Here is an 18653-nt window from a genome sequence, read left to right on the forward strand (position 1 = left end):
TCTACTGCTCCACTGGAGACATCTATGCCCTTAAACACACACAAAGGCCCCACACATGAGGCCACTGGGCATAAACTGTCAACACGTGTCCTAAATGATAACTGCACGAAACAATAGCACCATAACTCACCCAGACTAAAGCCTCAACAGATGGAAGCCAAGTTGAATGTGTGTCCTACTATCATATTTCAGGCAGCCCAGTTAGCAGGCTGCAGGCCAACATGAGGTTCTGTGTCTACTGCTTTTGTTAGCCGAGATGAGGTAAGAGAAGCTGTGTGTGTTGGGTTTCACTGACCAGTGGAAAACATGGGGAAGCCCAGAACAGCACACTAAGACACATGGACACAAACAGGCGGGTGTGCTGAAAAAAAAAAAAAACAAGAAATTGTTTCGGAGATTCAATAAATGTGGCATCTTTCATCATCTGTCGTCTAAAAATGCAGCACAAGTTATGCTCACATGTGGTGGAAAATTAGATATTAACTCCTTTATTTTGGTCACACAGGCCTGGGCAGATGATCGTATTAAAAATATAGATAAAAGGAAAGAAAATGAAACACAGACAGCTAATGGTACAATTATCAAAATGGTAAAGAGATAAGAAGGTATTGCAAGGCTAACAGTACTCTTTCTAGCTTTGCACGAAATACCTACCTGACAAACCAAGCTAGAATAAACAAATTTATTATTAAAGGAAAATGTCACATTTCTTTGGTTAAGCAGGCAAAGCAATACCCTCATATATTACACTTCATGCAAACAATAAAACAATAGCCTACCTGAAAACCAGTGTAAATAACAATCGAAAATGTGGATTATGTACACATCTCTTTTCAGTGATAAATTTGTAAATTATTTTCGCTCCATATTTCCCTCCCTTCACCCATTCTTGGTAATTTACTCTAATTTGAATGTCAGGTGAAATCATATGACTAATAAGAATGCAAGCGATGATAGTTTTAGTTATTCTAGTCATGCAAAAGTCCTGAAAACATTTGCATTAAAAGCAAGGACACAATATGTTTAGGTTTTGCCTGCATAATTTGTGTTTACACTACAAACAGGATGCTGGAGACAGGTGAAATTTGACTTTTAGTTTTGCTAAAAGGGATCTTGCATTGTGAATGTTAGACCAGTCAAATATATACAAACACTCTGACTGGCATATAAGATATGCATGTAACCTACATACATACACAGACATGACTACTTTCTACTGATGGTAAGCAGCCATAAACAGATCCATACAGAGATACAAGATGCAGAGTTATTAATTGTCCATCTGCCGGTGATATACTTCTGTAGTTAAAGGTGTGATGAGTCTAAGATTAGCGTCGAAGACCGAGAGACCGATTATCCAGTGAAAGTTTCACAGATCCGTTGAACAGCAGGATGTGTAAATACCAAACACTTGTACTGTAATGGTGTATCACAGCATCTCTGCCTTCTGTTTGGGACACTGCATTAGATTAGGTCTGGCTTCTTCTCTGCCAAAGCTCACTGGGCAACGAGCTGGACTGGAACAAGCTATTTTATGCACTGACAAAATTTCCAAGTGTTGTGGTTAGAAATGAGTTTAGATCATGAAATTACAGTGTTAAACTGAAAAAAGTAGAAGGTATATGGCCTATGATGGTGATGGTGATGGGTAAGGGACAGTTTATGGTTTAGCCACTTAACATTTTTTTTTTTTTTTTTTTAAAGAGGAGGGTTGCCATGGTGCTGGAGGTTTGGACAGATAGATTAGTAGCATCACATCCATATCAACACAGCAGGCCGAGGCTCACAGGGAGTAGCACCTTCCGTAACCCATCCCCCAATTCTCCCCTCCGATCATCTCACCCTCCCTCAATCACTGACATTACTCCCTAACATCCCTCTTCCATGCAACATCCAGACAACAGGTCTCCCATCAGGCCCTGCTTTTCACAAGATGACTGCGCTTCCTGGAAGAGGCATCTCTAGGAGGAAACACACATTCATCTCGCACTGTGGCCAATTCCTCAATCCTCCTCCGTCACGGACGGCTGTGGAAGAATCCGAGGTAGAATGGCTCAGCTTTCACAGGACCGGCCCCCACCCCCACTCCGATCCCCAATGAAGTCAGGTGACCAGATGTTGTATATCTCCCTGTCACTACAGCCGCCATGAAGCTGCTACACACATACATGTTAAAGTCAGCACACGGAGCACGTCTCTACTGTAATAAAATACATATCTTAACCAAGCTCACTCTACAGAGACCATACGTGAGGTGTTGCAGAGAAAACAAAAGAGCATCCATCAGCATATTAACCATCCGACACCCCCCCCGTCCACAACACATATAGCTCAGATTCATCCGTCAGCCTCGGGTTTACAGACTCAAAATAGCAGAGCTTCTTTTTTGTTCCAGTGTTGCCACTGCAGCTGCTGCATCTCACCAGGACTGACACACACACACACACACACACACACACACACACACACACACACACACACACACACACACACACACACACACACACACACACACACACACAAGGCCCGTACAAATGCCACCATTGATTCTAACACCTCCCCATCAATAAAGATGCAATTTGTGAGGCACAAGGGAGTGTATAGAGAGATGATGTGATGCAGGGGGAGGTATGTGATGATCTAAAAACACATCCAACCCATCTGATGCAGGCATCCATTTCCATTTCGCCCTCCCGGACAGACTGCTGATGAAACAGCTGCCTCCTTAGCAGGGCAGAATGCAGAGTGGAGGAAGAGGGAAAAAATAAAAGGCTACAAAGCACCCCTACATACACAGCCTCCCCCTCCTCCTCCTCCTCTCTTCTCCTCCCTCCTCTGTCTCCCCCCTTCCACATCCCTTAATGCACACACAGAGAGGGAATTACCTGAAATATGTCTTCACATTCTCTTGCTCAGTGTTTCGCCTTTGGGCCTGGAGTCGTGGTGGATTCATCGTCAGCCGTACAGTCCTAATGACAGTTTAAAGGCAGGATTGCCATTCTCTTGTCAGACCAGTTCCTGACCCTAAAAGCAAGCTTGTTCGGCAGGCTGGATGCTTCACTGGCTGCTCACTGTTCCCTAGCCCATGATGTCATCCACCCTGCTTTGCCGATTGGCTGAGAGGCTGAATATTAATACAGGCAGCAGGTCTAGGGGAGGAGGCAGCCAACGGGCAGACACAGTTGGTTTTCAGTTTAACAGGCAAAGCCTGCAGAGAGAGAAGGCAGGGAGGATGGTGTTAGATGTCAAGAAGTTACAGTCTCTGTTGCATAACACTTAATATTAGAGGTATGGTTTGGGGCTGGTGAAACTTAATACAACATCATATCTGATAAAAAACAATATCAGAAAAGGTGCAAAATTTCAGCTGAAAAAGTCTGTAAAAGCTTGTTTGATACACTGCTTCCCTTAAAATAGTGAAGGTGTCACCATGTGTAGACCAAAGGTAAGAATACAGCATATGAGTGAATATAAATAGTAAAAATATAGTAATAATTTGCTGAAATTAAATATGGTGAACAAGTAATCACATGCTGAAAAAAATTGTGTGCATTCAGGCAAACACCACCCAGAATTTTATATTTATCTGAGGTAAATGGGAGAGGAATTTTATTTTGTGTTGTGAATTGTTACTATCATATCAATTATATAATGAACAATAATCCAAATAATCATTATTTACCAGTTCACTGTTGCTGCCATGTGATGAGGTTCAGCTCAGTGCTGACACATTAAGATGTTGAAGATTCTACAAACCACAAAGAGACTTGATAACACTTGACATGCCTCAAAACTATTGCGGGAAAGAACATTTAGTTTCTCTATGCACAGAACTGAAATATTAATATTTATAAAGATTCTTCATTGCTATAAGGTATTCGATTACTATTATGGTGTTTAATCATGGTCACAGTATTAATGATCTGTATATTTCTGCAGAAACATTGTGCAGTTGCTGTTAATTTAGGGTTAATTTACAAGAGGTGTAATATAAATGTCTGCTAAAATGTTTTAAAAATGTTTTATTGAGAGATTTATATGGACTCTCCAGCTTTTCATAACATCAGTTCATTATTGCTTTGTTGGTTCACAAAAAAAAAAAAAAAAAAAGTAAACAGAAGAACAGATATTATTCTGAATCTGAAGATTTATCTGCCAAACGCCTACAGGTTTCTTTTTTTTTTTTTTCCAGCCCATAAAAGTGACTCCAGGTTCATGAGCAGACGGAGACACCAAACAAAATACTCACTGCATTTGCCCTAATTTGCCTATGATGTCATCTTTTTTCTCTATCTCACCTGTGATTGGCTGACTGGCACAGCATCTGCTCAGTCTCATGGCTAGTGCTTCTAGCCCAAGGTGGAGGCCTATCTGAGGCTCTGTGAATCATGGCTGGTTGTCCTGACAACCCCTGTAATGTCGATTCCTTGTTGGAGAGTAATATGGCTGTTCTGTGACAGTGTTCTCTCAAATGGAGAACCTGATGATTACCGTACAAGGAGGCGATATCCCTTATAATCCTTTTATTCACATCAGAGAGTGTTTGTGATTTTTAAGATAATTTGTGATGATGTTTTCTGAGAAACTCTTGACAAAAATTAGCTTTAATACAAATAATTTGAACAATACTGCAGAATATCATAAATGTTGGTAAATGTATGAAGTTTATAGTTTTAGTTTTTTTTTTTTTGTAATCCTGAGACACTGAAGTCTTGGGGATTTTACAATGAGGAATAATCAGATGCACATATGTTTTGACAGCATACCTTTTTTTTTCCCAGCTTTGCAGGCATGTAAGTGTTTAACTAGTGAGACGTGATCAAACCCTGCAAACATAGACGAGAGAAAAAAATGCAAACGTAAATTCACTTCATCCGCACCACATGAACATTTTAAAGCAGAGGAGGTTTTTCTCTGAGTCCTGACAGTCTACATGAAGGATCAGTGTTCACTCATAAAGAGACAAAGAGGCACAGTTTATACAGTAAAGTATCAAAATGCCCCTGAATCTGAGACAACACAACTAGCATAACAAAAAAACTTTAACGCGTAGAAAAAAGCTAAATGTTTGGGTTGACAGGAAGGCTCTTTCCTTTTGTAGCATCTTTCCAGCCTAACCCTCTCGTGAGTTTAAGACAGTAGCAACATTAAATTGATTAATTTTCTATGCTTAAGACTTCTGTATATATGACTGTAATTATGAATAGCCAGCCTCACAGTGGAGCATTTGGTAAACGGAGAGGAAAAACCCTGGACCAGTTTACTGTCCATCACAGGTCCAACATGTGGACAGTAAGATGAAACACTCTCAAACATTTGTCAATCAATCAATCAAAATGTATTTGTATAGCACATTTTAAAACACAACAAAATGCCACGTTAAGATCAGAGTGGGTAGGCCAGTGAAAATAAATAGGTTTTTAAACGGCTTTTAAACATTGGTAAGGTGCCATGGAGCCAAGACACAATGAGGGACTGTCCGGTATAGCAGCTGAAAGGCTAAAGGGATTGATTAGCAGGATCTCTGTTCTACCTTCGTTTTACCTTCAATGACAAATGTTTGAGAGTGTTTCGTTTTACTGTCCACATGTTGGATCTGTGATTCTTTATAATTCAAGAGAAATAGAAACAGAACAGCATGCAAAGCCCGGCAAGATGAACTCACACTTGTGAGGTGATTGTTAACCACTGAGCCACTATTACACCACAGGATTGATCAATTCATGTTCTCAAATATCACAGTTTTGATCCTCGGACCAAAACTGTCACAGCTTTGTGCTAAACTGTGTTTATGTCATCCACTCTAGAGTAAATGCTATGGAGTATAAAGTGTATACACAGTTATAAAGTCCTGGTAGTTCACAACATTTATGAGGCCCAGCCCAAAATCTGGACCCACCACCCAACAAAGAAACAACACACACTTGTTTGTGTGACAGCACCAACGAAATGATGCTTCACTGCTTTTGTTCTGGCTTTGTTTTGTAGACTTAAGTAGATTTAAAGAGTAAAAGGAAGAAAGGATTATACCTTTCATCTGGATTAACGTGCTTCATGTGGTCTATGTGAATAACAGGCATTTTGTACTTGGAAAGAAACAAACTGATGGCAACAATGATTGGAAAAGGGCACAGACGTTCAACTAAAACCAGTGTGTTCCTTTCACAGCCACGTGTGTTGCTGCTGTGCCCTTTAGAAGCTCTGAACCCAGACCTGCTCCCTCATGGTGAGTCACAACGAGAGCACATAAAACATTTTAATTAAAACCAACACAAAATCTCATTCACCCGCATATTTTCTGCTCTGCTTGCATCCAGTGTTGTGTCTCAAAGATCCGTGTATATTGTCATTACTGATGCAATACTTTCTCCATTCTCACTGCTGCACTGAATCATGCAAGATTCTGCTACATATCTGCTATTGCTTGCTTAAACTTAACTGAGTATTATGCAAGGTAGATCATTTCCTAAAGCTTGGCAGTGAAAGCTCAGATCAGGTGCTGACAGGACAACTTGCAGCTGCATCACAGAGGAGCCTGATTTACTAGTATCCATAGGCTGCTGTCAGTGATCAGGTTTATATAATGAATCCTATAAATATCCTTGGAGGCAGAGCATGTCTCTGTGGTGACATTTTGTAATAAGCCCTGTCTGGAATTTACCAGTGATGTGGGCAGAGTCGGGAAAATGGCTCTCGACATGTTTATACAACCTAAAAGCAGGTTCCTTGAAAAAAAAGTGCAGTGATTTTTGTTATTTGCATCTTTGTGTACCTTTACTTATCAGTAATTTAAAGTATGTCATGGCCTTGCAACCCATAATTTACTTCACAATAATATTTTATTTTTCTGAATGAGATGTCAAAAGTGTTTTCATCAGCCAGTTACTAAGAAATGTATGTTGTCATAACATGAGACCATTGTAAAGGGTGAGAAGGGGAAATACTAATCTAATCAATTGTAACTTGCTTTTCAGTCATGCTAGAGGCGTGGCTTTAGATGGTAAAGTTGTTGCCTGATTGGTCGGACCACCACTTTGGTCCAGACTGCTATATTAACTATGGACCTCTGATCATCACTTGTAAAGACATTCATGTTCACAGAGGATGAATCGTGCTGATGTTGGTCGGGCCCCGACTTTCCCTACAGTATCACATTTCTGTTTTTTAGTGCACTGCCTCAGCATCTAATTGATTAATCGCCATGACATATGGTACAAATATTAATTTATCCACAGGATAAATTGTAACATCTCTGCTGATCCCTGCACTTTTCATCTAGCCCCATCATCAGGGCATAAATTCCCTTTTATTTGGTTTATGACCAAATACCTCCAAAAGTAATGACCATTAGCCTCAGTTGTACTTTTTATTTAGCTTATCAACAAATGTCCGCATGCTAACTTAGATTGTAAATCTGGTAAACGTGCTGATGTTAGCATGCTGCATGCACACAACACCACATGGATGCCGCATGGATGTCGTCTCATGATAATGTTTCTATTCATTTTGTACTATAATGGATTCAAAGACACCTGTTATTGGTTCTTTAGTTCTTTGAAGGTTTTTGCCTTCAGGGGAAATGGATAGTATCCTGCCAAAGGAGGAGTCAGGTGGATTTTTATTTTTTTTGTATGCTCAACAGGTTTTCTCATTTTATGGCAGTGACGCTTTACAATCCAATTCAATCTCTTTGATTTGTTAGTGAATCCATTTGCTTTAGCAACTCAGCCATAAATTCCATCAGTCCTATATTTTTTTTATGTGCAAAACAATTGTTTTCAATATGAAATGTTAAATTTCATCACTGCTTGTGCAGCATTTCCTGATGAGCCTTCTTCATCAGTTCAAGAAAAATATAGACTATCGCTCTGCAAAATTGAGGTAGGAAGTTTGAAATGAGAGATTCTTTGGTTTGGAATCAAATAAATACAGCACTGGTCAATCACTAGATGGTTTAGATTATCATATTATGGCAGAGCTCACTATGCCCAGAGGTAGAGGGAATCTTCAGAGAGACTTGCAAGCCTCACAGGAAATTATGATATATGAGAAGAGGGGAAGTATGTAGAGGTAAATCCCATTGAACCAAACTTCACTTCCTTCTCTGGCCATCAATAAAATGTTTCACCTGGGCTTGATAGCGCATCATAACTGCAATTTTCTTTTAGTTAATGCTGAAAATAGGCAGTGCAGTGTAGGAAAGCACACTTTTATGATAAGTTTGTGTTTTGCTGGTTTTATAAATCCAAAGCAGAAATGCCCTAGTTTTCTTAACTAAATTCAAGAATGAAAGAAACACCTTATTTGACTCATTCAGAGTGATTTACTAAGATGGAGCAGGTCTTTCTAACACGGGACTCCACCAACAATTTCCTCTATTTCAAAAAAACAATCAGCTCACTGTACAGTGAAAACATGGATATGCAATATGCAATTTGCACTGTAGTGTAAAAAAAAATCTGAAAAATGTTAGTTTGCCTTATAACAGTGTGTATTTGCATCGATTATAATGAAAAATTCACAAAATAAAATAAATTTCAACTGTAACAGCGCACATTTTAAAAATGATAATAAAAATATTTTATAGAATCCAAATATTAGTTATCTCTTTTGATTTATACATATCTTTGACAAAATAAACAGCGATACACAGAATTATACTGTGTTTGTCTAAGTGTCCTGATGTGTTTTGATACAGTGGAAGAGGGGGTGCTGTATTAAATGCTCTTCATTTGACAGATTAACTCCTGTAAACCCTTCACTAGTAACTTGGCACGTAAAAGATAATGGGTCACTCTCATCTATGCTGCAGCAACACTCACAATCACGAAAACTTTTTGGGTCTGCTGGCACAGCAGTGATTCCCCCCAAAGGAATATAATCGAGGTTAGTAGGGCTCTAGCCTGTTGATCATGGGTGAACTATTGATAGGTTACTACAAGAGCTCATTAAGTCTGCTTATTTTTCAGGGCGAAAACTGCTCAACAGTGATGTAAGCGCCGAGAACCACGCACTGTAATTACAGATTAGTGCACGGTTTAATGTTGTGCACTTAACACCTTGGCTGTTTTGCCAAGATTTTAAATGTAGGCTGTGTTACGTGTTTCAAACAGGATGCTTGGGCTAAGAGGGGAAATCTATTCTGCTGCGCTATGATTTGGATCATGATTTGTGCCATCAAACACAACTCCTTCATCCTCACACTGTTAATCTGTGGCTGACCAGAATGGGGGTGGTGCGTGCAAGTGAGTGTGTAGGTGGGGTGGGGAGGGGGAGGGTTTAGGGGGAGGGTCTTATTGACATTTTGCATTATCATAGTCTGCTCTCCCTGATGACTGTGAGACCAGTAGGGTGTGCTTAATGTGAACACAGCTGGTTCCCTGTAAATCTAATAAATGATGGCTTGTAATGCGAAACCAATTTGAGAAATTTGTGCTGGTAAAATAAGATGTTAAGAAATATTATCATTGACTGTTGTATTTTAACTTTGTGGAGAATCACATCCTTAAAAAACAAATTTTCCAGTACAATGCAGTTATCTTTCTGCACAGCTGCTCAGGGAAATGATTCAGTCTCACCAAAATTATAGAAATGTGTGTGAAACCTAGATACAGCGGACATGGTGATAATAGTGCTGTACTACAACTACATATTTGTTTGTATTCTTCTAAAGTGTATAATGTATAGCCTTATTGCTGCTATTGAACATTTGTTTCTTAAAATGCAACTTTTACCATTCAACACGGGACTACATCAGGAGTATAACTCAGTCTGGTAAATCCATTCTTAAGGAGGATTTGGGGATTTTTATTATGACATTTGTGTGGCAGTGGAATCTACCATATACAAATCCATCTTCCACTTAAATCATCTTGGACTGTTTGATGTTATTATAGTGTAAAACAAAGTTAAGAGAGGAAGTCGGGTATTAGCCATGCTGATTAAAAAATAACATAATTCATTTAAAATCAAGGGGATTTAAAAATAAAAAATTGACAAACTAAAAACTGAAAATGACCTGCCAAAAGGTCACAATAACATCTAATAAATTGCACATTTGTCTTAAATTGTGTGGATATGTTTATAGAATGTCAGTAAGAGTTCATATATACAGGATTGGGAATAATGGAAATCATTCAACTGAACAACTCTGATCCTGTTTTATTTTACTAGTAGTGCAGCATAGAAACACAGCTTTATCATTCAGTATAGCAGTGTGAAAATACACAAGTAATTTAAAACACTCAGCAAGGACATCAGCTCTGATGCTGCCAAGACGATGCTCAGGGACACACCTGTGAATGTAAAACAGGTGGGATGAGGCAAATGAGTGACCTCGGGATTAGTGAGAGGTGTGTGTGTGTGTGTGTGTGTGTGCGTGTGCGTGCGCGTGCGCTTAGAAATTTAATTTAACATTCAGTTGTGACATTAGTATCATAAAAAAAGGATAGGCTGGGCCAGCGGTCAGCTGTAATGCCAATATTAGTGTAGTCTGACAAAATTTTGCACCATATAACATCTTCAGACAGAATTTGTCTTCAATAATCCAATATGTTCTTATTTTTGTTTTGGGGAAATTAGGGTAGCCTAGTTTTACTTATTATCATGCAACCGCATTGCTTGGACAAACACACACTTTGCACGCTGTTTCCTCGTATATATTCACAAACCACAGAGTATCCATATTAACTTCACCTTTCCTGACATTTCTGTGTTGAATAAAACCTGCTGCACTCTTTAACTCTTCTCACTTGCCTGTCCTCAATCAAGCCTCGTGTCAATATTAATCAGTGCATGGTAGCCGCGCATAGGAGAACCTATCAGCTCTCAAAGGGCAACACAACACAAAAGTACTATCCATGACAACACGGGTCTGAACAAGCCCCTCCCACTGACAGCTGGTTTATTGTGTGCCGTGGCTCTGAAGCAGCCTTGTTTCCCTTTGCTTCGACAGTTCAATAACTAATCTCAATGCAGCCGACAGCATGTAGCTTTGAAAATGAGGAGGCCAGGCACGATGGAAAGTCATAATCTGCTTGTCAGTGTTGTGTCGGTTAACTGTAGGCTACCATGTCAATTTACATGAGGATCAATAGATGGGTCAGAAATAGTGTACACACCTTGGCTGCATAACACCAAGTACAAAATAAATCGTGGTGAACACTTTTTCATGCAAAGAAGGAGCAGTTAACCAAGCCACTTTTCTTTTTCAGGCTCTGCACCAGTCAGGGAGCATATTTTGAACCTAATTTCACTGTCAGTATTTCCACTCTGATTTAATTCTCCTTCTTTCACTTTCAGCAGAATAATTTGGTGTATTTACAACAAAGGTTATCACGGCACGTTTGCAATTATTCTTGCCAAAATTTCAGATGACATTTTGATCTGCCATTTTATCATCCCCCCACAATAATGAACTTGAGAAAGGGCAGTTTGGTCTCCAATCCTTCAATTCATTCATCCATCTGTCACATCTCAGACACCCAATCTTAGCTAAGCTCAGTGGGGATGATGCATGTCACCAAAGCTTTACTAGTTAGCTCAAGGAGGGCACTGCACCCACTTCCTTCAGTTCAGTGTATAAAGAGTATAATGTAGGATCAGTGACCCTACATATGATTTTGTAGATATTAAAAATAACTTTTCTGTCTTATTACACTGGTATACAATTTGGTTTTATTAGTTTTGAGTAGCTAATTCAAGTTGTGTAAAAAAGTACTTGTATTTTTACTTTGTGCAGATTATAGTGTTATGAAGTTTGCATCATCACAGTCTAAACTGTTTCTTTGTTTGTCTACTGTTAAGATTAAATTTTGACTAAACTTGAACCAACTGTTATATTCAGAGCAAACTGATCAATCATAGGATAATTTGTCACAAAACCCGAAAAACCCACTTTAAATAGCCTGTTGACCTGTCGAACGACCCCTCTGCCAACAGTTACTTGCAGTGACATCACACATAAAACTAAAAACACAGACCAAACGGTGGATCGCCCTGATGTTACTGCACACAGGGCACGCGAGCAGCCCCCCCCCCCCCGTCCCACGCAGGCTAATGAACAGCAGGCTCGTGCTCTTGATGGAGGTGCCTATTGGGCCACAAGAACCATGTGTACTCACCACTTTCTGCTTGGTCACACACAAACAATTGGACACGTCTGGAGTGCTTGGGGCCCAAACCCTGAGGAAGGGCAGATGGTGTCCGGGATTGAGGACCGCACCCACATTAACATGATAAAAGAGGGGTACAGAGGCGGGGGAACAGGTACCCTCTCTCCTATTTTCCTCTCCTCTATAGAGATTAGAGAGAGGGGGTGACTCATTTACCAAACGGAGTCTGTGGCACTGATTTGGAACCCAATTAGGAGCACGCTGTCAACTCAACAGCAGAGAAATATCGAGTGTGAGGATCCTCTTTGAAAAAGAAAAAAAAAAAGGCCCATCGTCCAGTTCCAGTTCTTCTTTAATTTCAGCAAGAATACCTGACTCAACGTTGTGTTTTTAGATCAGAGTTAAGGGCGATGCTTATTATAAACAGTGCATCTGGTACAGTTCCTATAGAGATTTATATTGGCAGGATAGCTGGGATTTTTGTGTGAATCAATCATCAATTGTAACTTCAAAGTGTAAATGTCAGTGGTTAATTCACTAGAATATATTTTAATCTAAAAAAAGATTTGAGGCGCGTACTTGGTGGGTTTTCATATGGCTGAGTGAGTAAAAGCTAGAATTAAGGCTGCTAGAGCACTAATCAATTATTATTGGGGAATTTATACAATTAAATATAACTTGAATGTTTCTAGGCCTGGTGAAGCTTTCTCTCTGTTTAGAGTCACTCCCTGACAATTTGAAGACAACTGCTGTGCCAGAAATTCTGATATCAAGGTAGAGATTGCAGAAAAAAAACTTTCAGATTTCAATTATCTTTCCAAAACAAAACTTTGAGAGCTGGTAGTGTTTCCTTTCTTTCCAGTGGAGGCCTCTTTTACCTAAAAACATAAACACTCCTATTGCCACAGCTGGCTGAGAACAGTGCTTCTCTCTGGAGGCCTCTCTTTTCTTTTGACTCATTTATCATACCAACTACAATGAGAAAATTTCTCGTGGCTATAATATTACTTTCTAAAAAATAAAGTCTTCTTTTATCTCTTTATTTTCCTAAATAAGCCCACGTATTAGGAAAACCAAACTATAATGTTTTATGTTTAATTTTTCTGCAATAAAAGATCAAATCTCTATGGTTACAATGATACAGGGTGATTAAAAAGAAGACACTAGTGAGACAGAGGAAGACAGATAAATGAAATACTGTCATGGTGTATTTCTGCATGGTTACATGCAGCCTGTGGCATTCAATACAGCACATTTTTATGGCCATATTTTGTCTCCCCCTTGTGGCATATTTGGAGGACAGCTAGCCTCTCCAGTAAATGTACTTCCTGGTACCACCTTTAGCACAGTATCTCTTCTCGTAATTGTTGTGTCCCATGTTGAGTAAGGAAATTTGTGAAAAAATATGAAAGACTTTAAGCCACCAGAAGTGCTCAAAACCTAATTAAGAGTGGGAGAAATGATTTCCCATGCCCCGTTTCATTTGTCTGAAACAGTGCAGGAAAATTTATGAAAACTTAGGCATTATGTAAAATTTTATTCTGATAAATCTGCTTGTTTGAGTGACAAAATGGTAAACAAAGCATCATTGGAATATTTGCTGCATCTCTATACAAAAAGATAAGAGCTGAGGAAATCCCATATCTGTCAGTAAGATTAAAACTTTTGTTTCTCAACATCTGGTGGGTCACAAGATCACAAAGATAATTCAGTGAAATAAAAAGCTCAGTCATCTATCTGTTCCAAACCAGGACCACGATGCGTCTTCAATCTGTGGGCTGAACACTGGTTTTCATCAAACGGCTGCAGTGTTGTAGTAAACAACCACAATTATGTGGTGATGAAAGTGGCAAGAAGCTGCCAAGCCACCTCCATAAAATGTCCTTCTTGTTCCCATCCAGAGCTCTAAAATCAGGCTTACTAAAAACACTTGTCAGGTGAGCCAACAACCAAAGCACTAACAACTGGTTTGAAGACAGTTGCCATGGCTGTGATGTCGTGGTAACCAAAATAACCAAAAAGTCCTTTCCTTATCCCAGGCTTGAGGCTGGCCTCGCATCCCTCCACATCTCACATGGTCTCACCTACGTCTGTGCAGAAAGAAAACTAAAGTCTACATTTCACCTTCTTAATCAAACTGCAAGAGGCTGCAGTCATTTTTATTTTGTTACTGTTACTCAAAAGACAACAGTCATAAGATGCCAACATCTCAGTAGAGTATTGTCTCTTAAATATTCTAAAATGTTGAAATATTGTTGAATCAGTAATGAAAATTGTGAAGTGTAAATCTGTGAGGAGGCAGTAATTAGAATACCTAGAAAGTAAATATCAGGCGACAGCTTGTGTTAACCTGTGATTAATAATGTACAGTAATAACTACAATTTGAGTTAAAAGGGGACTGGGCAATATCATGATATGAGACTAGATAGCCCATCATCTTTTGGATACTGTAATATCTTGATATGGATTAAGTGTTGTATTTTCCTGGTTTTCAAGCAGTATTAGAATATAGTGATGTTATTTTCTGAACTCATCAGACTGTTCCAGCTGTTATATAATTTTAATTTACCCACTTAGTCATTATGATCACATTATTTGTGTTTACTTACCTAAAATCTCGTTGTGTAAATATTTTGTAAAAGCACCAGCGGTGGAAGAACTATCAGGTACTTTACTTTAGTACAATTATGGCTACTGCACTGTAGAATGATGCACAGTAAGAATATTCCACTACAAATATAAGTATTGCATTCACAATTATTTGCATTAATTTGCATTTAAGTGCTGTAATTATTTAGTATGAAAATCTGTCATTTCAGGAGTAAATCTGTCAGGCAAGTGTGGTGAAGTAAAAAGTACAATATTTGCCCCTGAGATTTCGAGGAATAGAAATGTTAAGTTGTATTAATTGGAAATCCTCAAGTAAAGTACAAATGGTACCAAAAAAAGTACAAAACACCCCACCTCACATTTATTGTTAAGTAGAGTAAATATAGCTATATTCCACCACTGTAAGGCACCAATAGCCATCACTACAATATTGCCTCAATATTGGTATCAATGTATTTGGTCCAATTTTTGTAATATTTGATTTTCCCCATATTATCCAGCCCTGGTTGAATATGTATCTAATTGAAAATAAGAACACAAACCATATGTTACACAATCGTTGCCATGTGGAACCACTGAAATGAAATATGAAGTTAGGGCTAGAAGCAATTAGTCAATTAATCGACTAACATTAAATGAACTGTCAACAAATTTAAATTGATGTTCCAAGTTAAAAAAAATATATATATATATACATCAAAACAATCACAATTTCCAGCACCTCGACATGTGCAGTTTTTCCTGTTTTAAATTGTTAAGTTGTAGTTTTTGCACTTAAACTTCTGACCGAACGATTAACCGATTAACTTCAACTGATTTATCAATCGATAGAAAAGTATCTGCTGGTCGCAGCCGCCGATGTGAACCAGCAGCTGTAATCTTATGATAATATCCTCGTTTCACTCACCTCCTCTCTGGCTCCAGTCGGGTTGGCTGCAGCTCGGAGCCCGGATGCGCCGCCATGCCGACTCTATATCAGCGGATGGGATAATGTGTTCACCAAACCTGCCTGACGCTGACCGACGAGGAGTTGACTGAAGAAGTCGGACGAGGCGGTTCGGTGAGGGAGGGGGGGAGGAGGACACAGAGGAGCCTTGATCGCGTCCAACCAAGACCGACACGGACCACCGGCGGTGCGCGTGTGTATGTATGTATGTATGTGTGTGTGTGTGTGCGTGTCGCTGACTCGCTGTTGTGTTGATAGCTAGGCTAACCGCTAGCTGGAGTCGAGAGCGCGCTGGGTTAGTGACAGTCCGGCCGGAGGCGAGGCGAGGCGAGGCGAAGCGAGGCTGTTGTTCCGATGGTGACTACACTCCGGCGGCCAGTCTGGGAGATAGTATCACGTCCGTAAATGTGACTCGCGGATTTTTTTTTTTTTTTTTTTTTTTTTTTTTTTTTTGAAGCGGGGGTTCCGGACGACAGCGTATCGAGGTGGGTACTCGGCTGTTCGTGGATCAGCGCGTTTCGGCCGGACTGGAGCTGAACGTTTCCTCGACGTTTCGGTCCTCTGGCCCGCGATAGAGGAGCTAGGAGCTAAGGTTGCTAACGAGATAACTGGGACGCTGGGACTCCCTAAACTTTTCAGGTCGCTAAACCCTCTCTCTCCTCGAGTGGACACGTTTCATGTCTCTGATACGGCTGCGGACCTTAGAGACACTCACCGCATCTTTTAAAGGGAGACCTTTTAATATCTTTGTGATACTGTTAGGGAAGTGATAGTGGAAAGTAAAGGCTCGTTTTTTATACACCAACTCCTGCAAATACAAAGTGATCGAGCACGATGAGGACTCGTGTTTGTGTGTGTGTGTGTGTGTGTGTGTGTGTGTGTGTGTGTGTCGCCTCTTGGACGTGAAGATATCTGGACTATCTGTAATCATAGACTAGAAGTAATGCTGGCCAACTTAGACTACTTAGTGACTTTACTTAGCAGATCTGAGAGTGTCATCGTAAGAAAGGGAAGCACCTACTTTAACGTAACATTGGTCTTATTATTATTATTATTACTTATTAAGGATTTTAAGGGTGGGGAATAACTCAATACAGCATAGTATTATTATATATTTTTTTATATATAAAGCCAAATATAAAAATTTTATCGTATAAATACATTTTTCATATATGACATTTTTGTTGGACAGTCTGCTGGACAATCGTATTTTAATGCAATAAAAAGGCTGCAAACTATTTAATTAGATATAACAGTTGTTGACCATGTTTTCCCTCAGGGACATCATTTGGATCAAAAAGATCCGAGACTGCTCCTGCGGCGCGTGAACAGTGTGCATCGCTGTGATGTGTACGGAGCAGGAGGAGTATAACCTTTTGTTGTTAAGTATTCCCAAGTTTCATTACTTGATCGGCATCAGTTTCTGTGTTACACACATTTTTGTGACCACTGGTCTGGGCACGTCAGCAATTTCGACATAGACATGAGCAGAAAGTTCACATTAGATTTTGTGCGAAATTCGTGAAGTCGGCGACAGCAATGAGCCGTGTGAGGCGTTTTGAGGGGTCTTGATGTTTCAAAAGGGGCAGAACCTCACGGTCCAAAAACCAGAAAAGGTGCATCAAATCAGGAACACGACCAAGTGGCTTTTCCCTTGACATTCGCAGGGTTGTTTAAGATCAATTAGTCACAAAGGGTCTGGCTGTCAACACCGAGTTTAACATTAAGAGGCGTCTGTGCGAAAACATTTGGTGCAAATGACCTTAACTGTGTTGCAATGGCAACCGGGTTCTCCAACATTACAACCAATCCCCAGCGCACAGCGCTTCGATGTGCTCTCTTCAGGTCCATGGAGAAATCAGTGGTCACAAAGACCTGTGTAACCCGAGTGCTGATGTTGATCAAGTGTCGAAGCTTTGAATACTTGCCCACAAAGGTTATTGCTTACACCCGCTCCGTGAAGTGAATGTCATGCTGTGCACCGTCCGTGCATATCAGAAATAGTCTCTGAACTTGAATCCACTTTAATATGGCAATATGTGTTATTGCAGTACTCAAATTGCATATTGCGAGTATTTCATATCTAGACTTAAGTAATATGATAATATCCTATTGTGGGGCATCAGTTGAATCCCATCTCTAAGTGTTCACAAGGTTATGTCGTGCTTTTTTGCATTTAACAGCTGTTTTTCTGTGACTTTCAGAAAAACTTCTACGTCTTCATCCGCTCGGCAAATCAAGAAATGTCTGTCGATGAAGATTCCGCAAAAACTGTCAGTCCACAGGTCAACTCAACGTCATCTCTGCAGCTCCCAGATTGCACTATAGGCTGCAGCAGTCTGTCCGTGATGATGGAGGGAACTGCAGCCGCCCCTGACTTTGCAGCTGCTTGTCCCGTCCCAGGCACCGAAGCTTCACCAAAACACACCAGCACAACTGACACGCTTGCCCTGTCAGACAGTGCTGGACAGGGAGCCAGAGGGAATGAGAATAGCATCAATCGTAGGAACAGCTTTCACCATCAATCCAAACAACAACAACAACAACAGCAAACAAAACTAACAAAGCGGCGCAACACAGCAAGCTCTAGTTTCAAGCATCCGACATCTGGCAAGAGGAGACGAAGGGCCAACTCCGAGAGTGACTCCGTCCTGCCTACCAACTTCCTCTTGGGTGGGAACATTTTTGACCCACTAAATCTTAATAGCCTGCTCGATGAGGAAGTCAACAGGGCACTGAATGCAGAGACGCCCAAATCCTCCCCGCTGCCAGCGAAGAGTCGAGACCCTGTGGAGATACTCATCCCCAGAGACATCACAGATCCACTGAACCTGAACAGCGGGATAGCAGGCAGCAGCTTTTTGGTTTCCCCCTATAAGAGTGGTGGAAGGAAGAGACACCGCAACAGACACCATGGAGGAGGAGGCGGTGGAGGAGGAGGAGGTGGTGGAGGAGGTGGTGGAGGAGGAGGAGGAGGAGGAGG

General features: G+C 40.3%; 3 protein-coding genes across 5 annotated transcripts in view; 2 read left to right on the forward strand and 1 right to left on the reverse strand.

Annotated features, from left to right (window-relative positions):
- The window catches only part of LOC138629512 (serine/threonine-protein kinase PAK 3), a 30524-nt gene extending 26762 nt beyond the window's left edge, over positions 1 to 3762 (reverse strand). For all 3 annotated transcript variants that reach the window (XM_069713259.1, XM_069713258.1, XM_069713257.1), the window contains exons 1-2: positions 3683 to 3762; positions 2886 to 3208 (exon numbers count right to left, since the gene is read on the reverse strand). The gene's annotated coding sequence lies outside the window, so the exon portion shown is untranslated. The remainder of the gene's footprint in view (positions 1 to 2885; positions 3209 to 3682) is intronic.
- LOC138629514 (GDNF family receptor alpha-4-like) overlaps positions 1 to 18653 on the forward strand; it is a 326543-nt gene that overhangs the window by 21566 nt on the left and 286324 nt on the right. The window lies entirely within an intron of this gene.
- On the forward strand, positions 15645 to 18642 carry LOC138629493 (7SK snRNA methylphosphate capping enzyme-like; the record flags this gene model as incomplete). Its single annotated transcript, XM_069713224.1, has 2 exons — positions 15645 to 15867; positions 17875 to 18642. A coding segment is annotated over exon 2 (729 nt), but the record flags the coding sequence as incomplete, so codon positions are not given.

Source organism: Brachyistius frenatus, unplaced genomic scaffold (genome assembly GCF_029030835.1).
Source record: "Brachyistius frenatus isolate BFR_SWC_R1_liver_20210118 unplaced genomic scaffold, ASM2903083v1 Contig_117, whole genome shotgun sequence".
NCBI lineage: Eukaryota > Metazoa > Chordata > Actinopteri > Embiotocidae > Brachyistius > Brachyistius frenatus.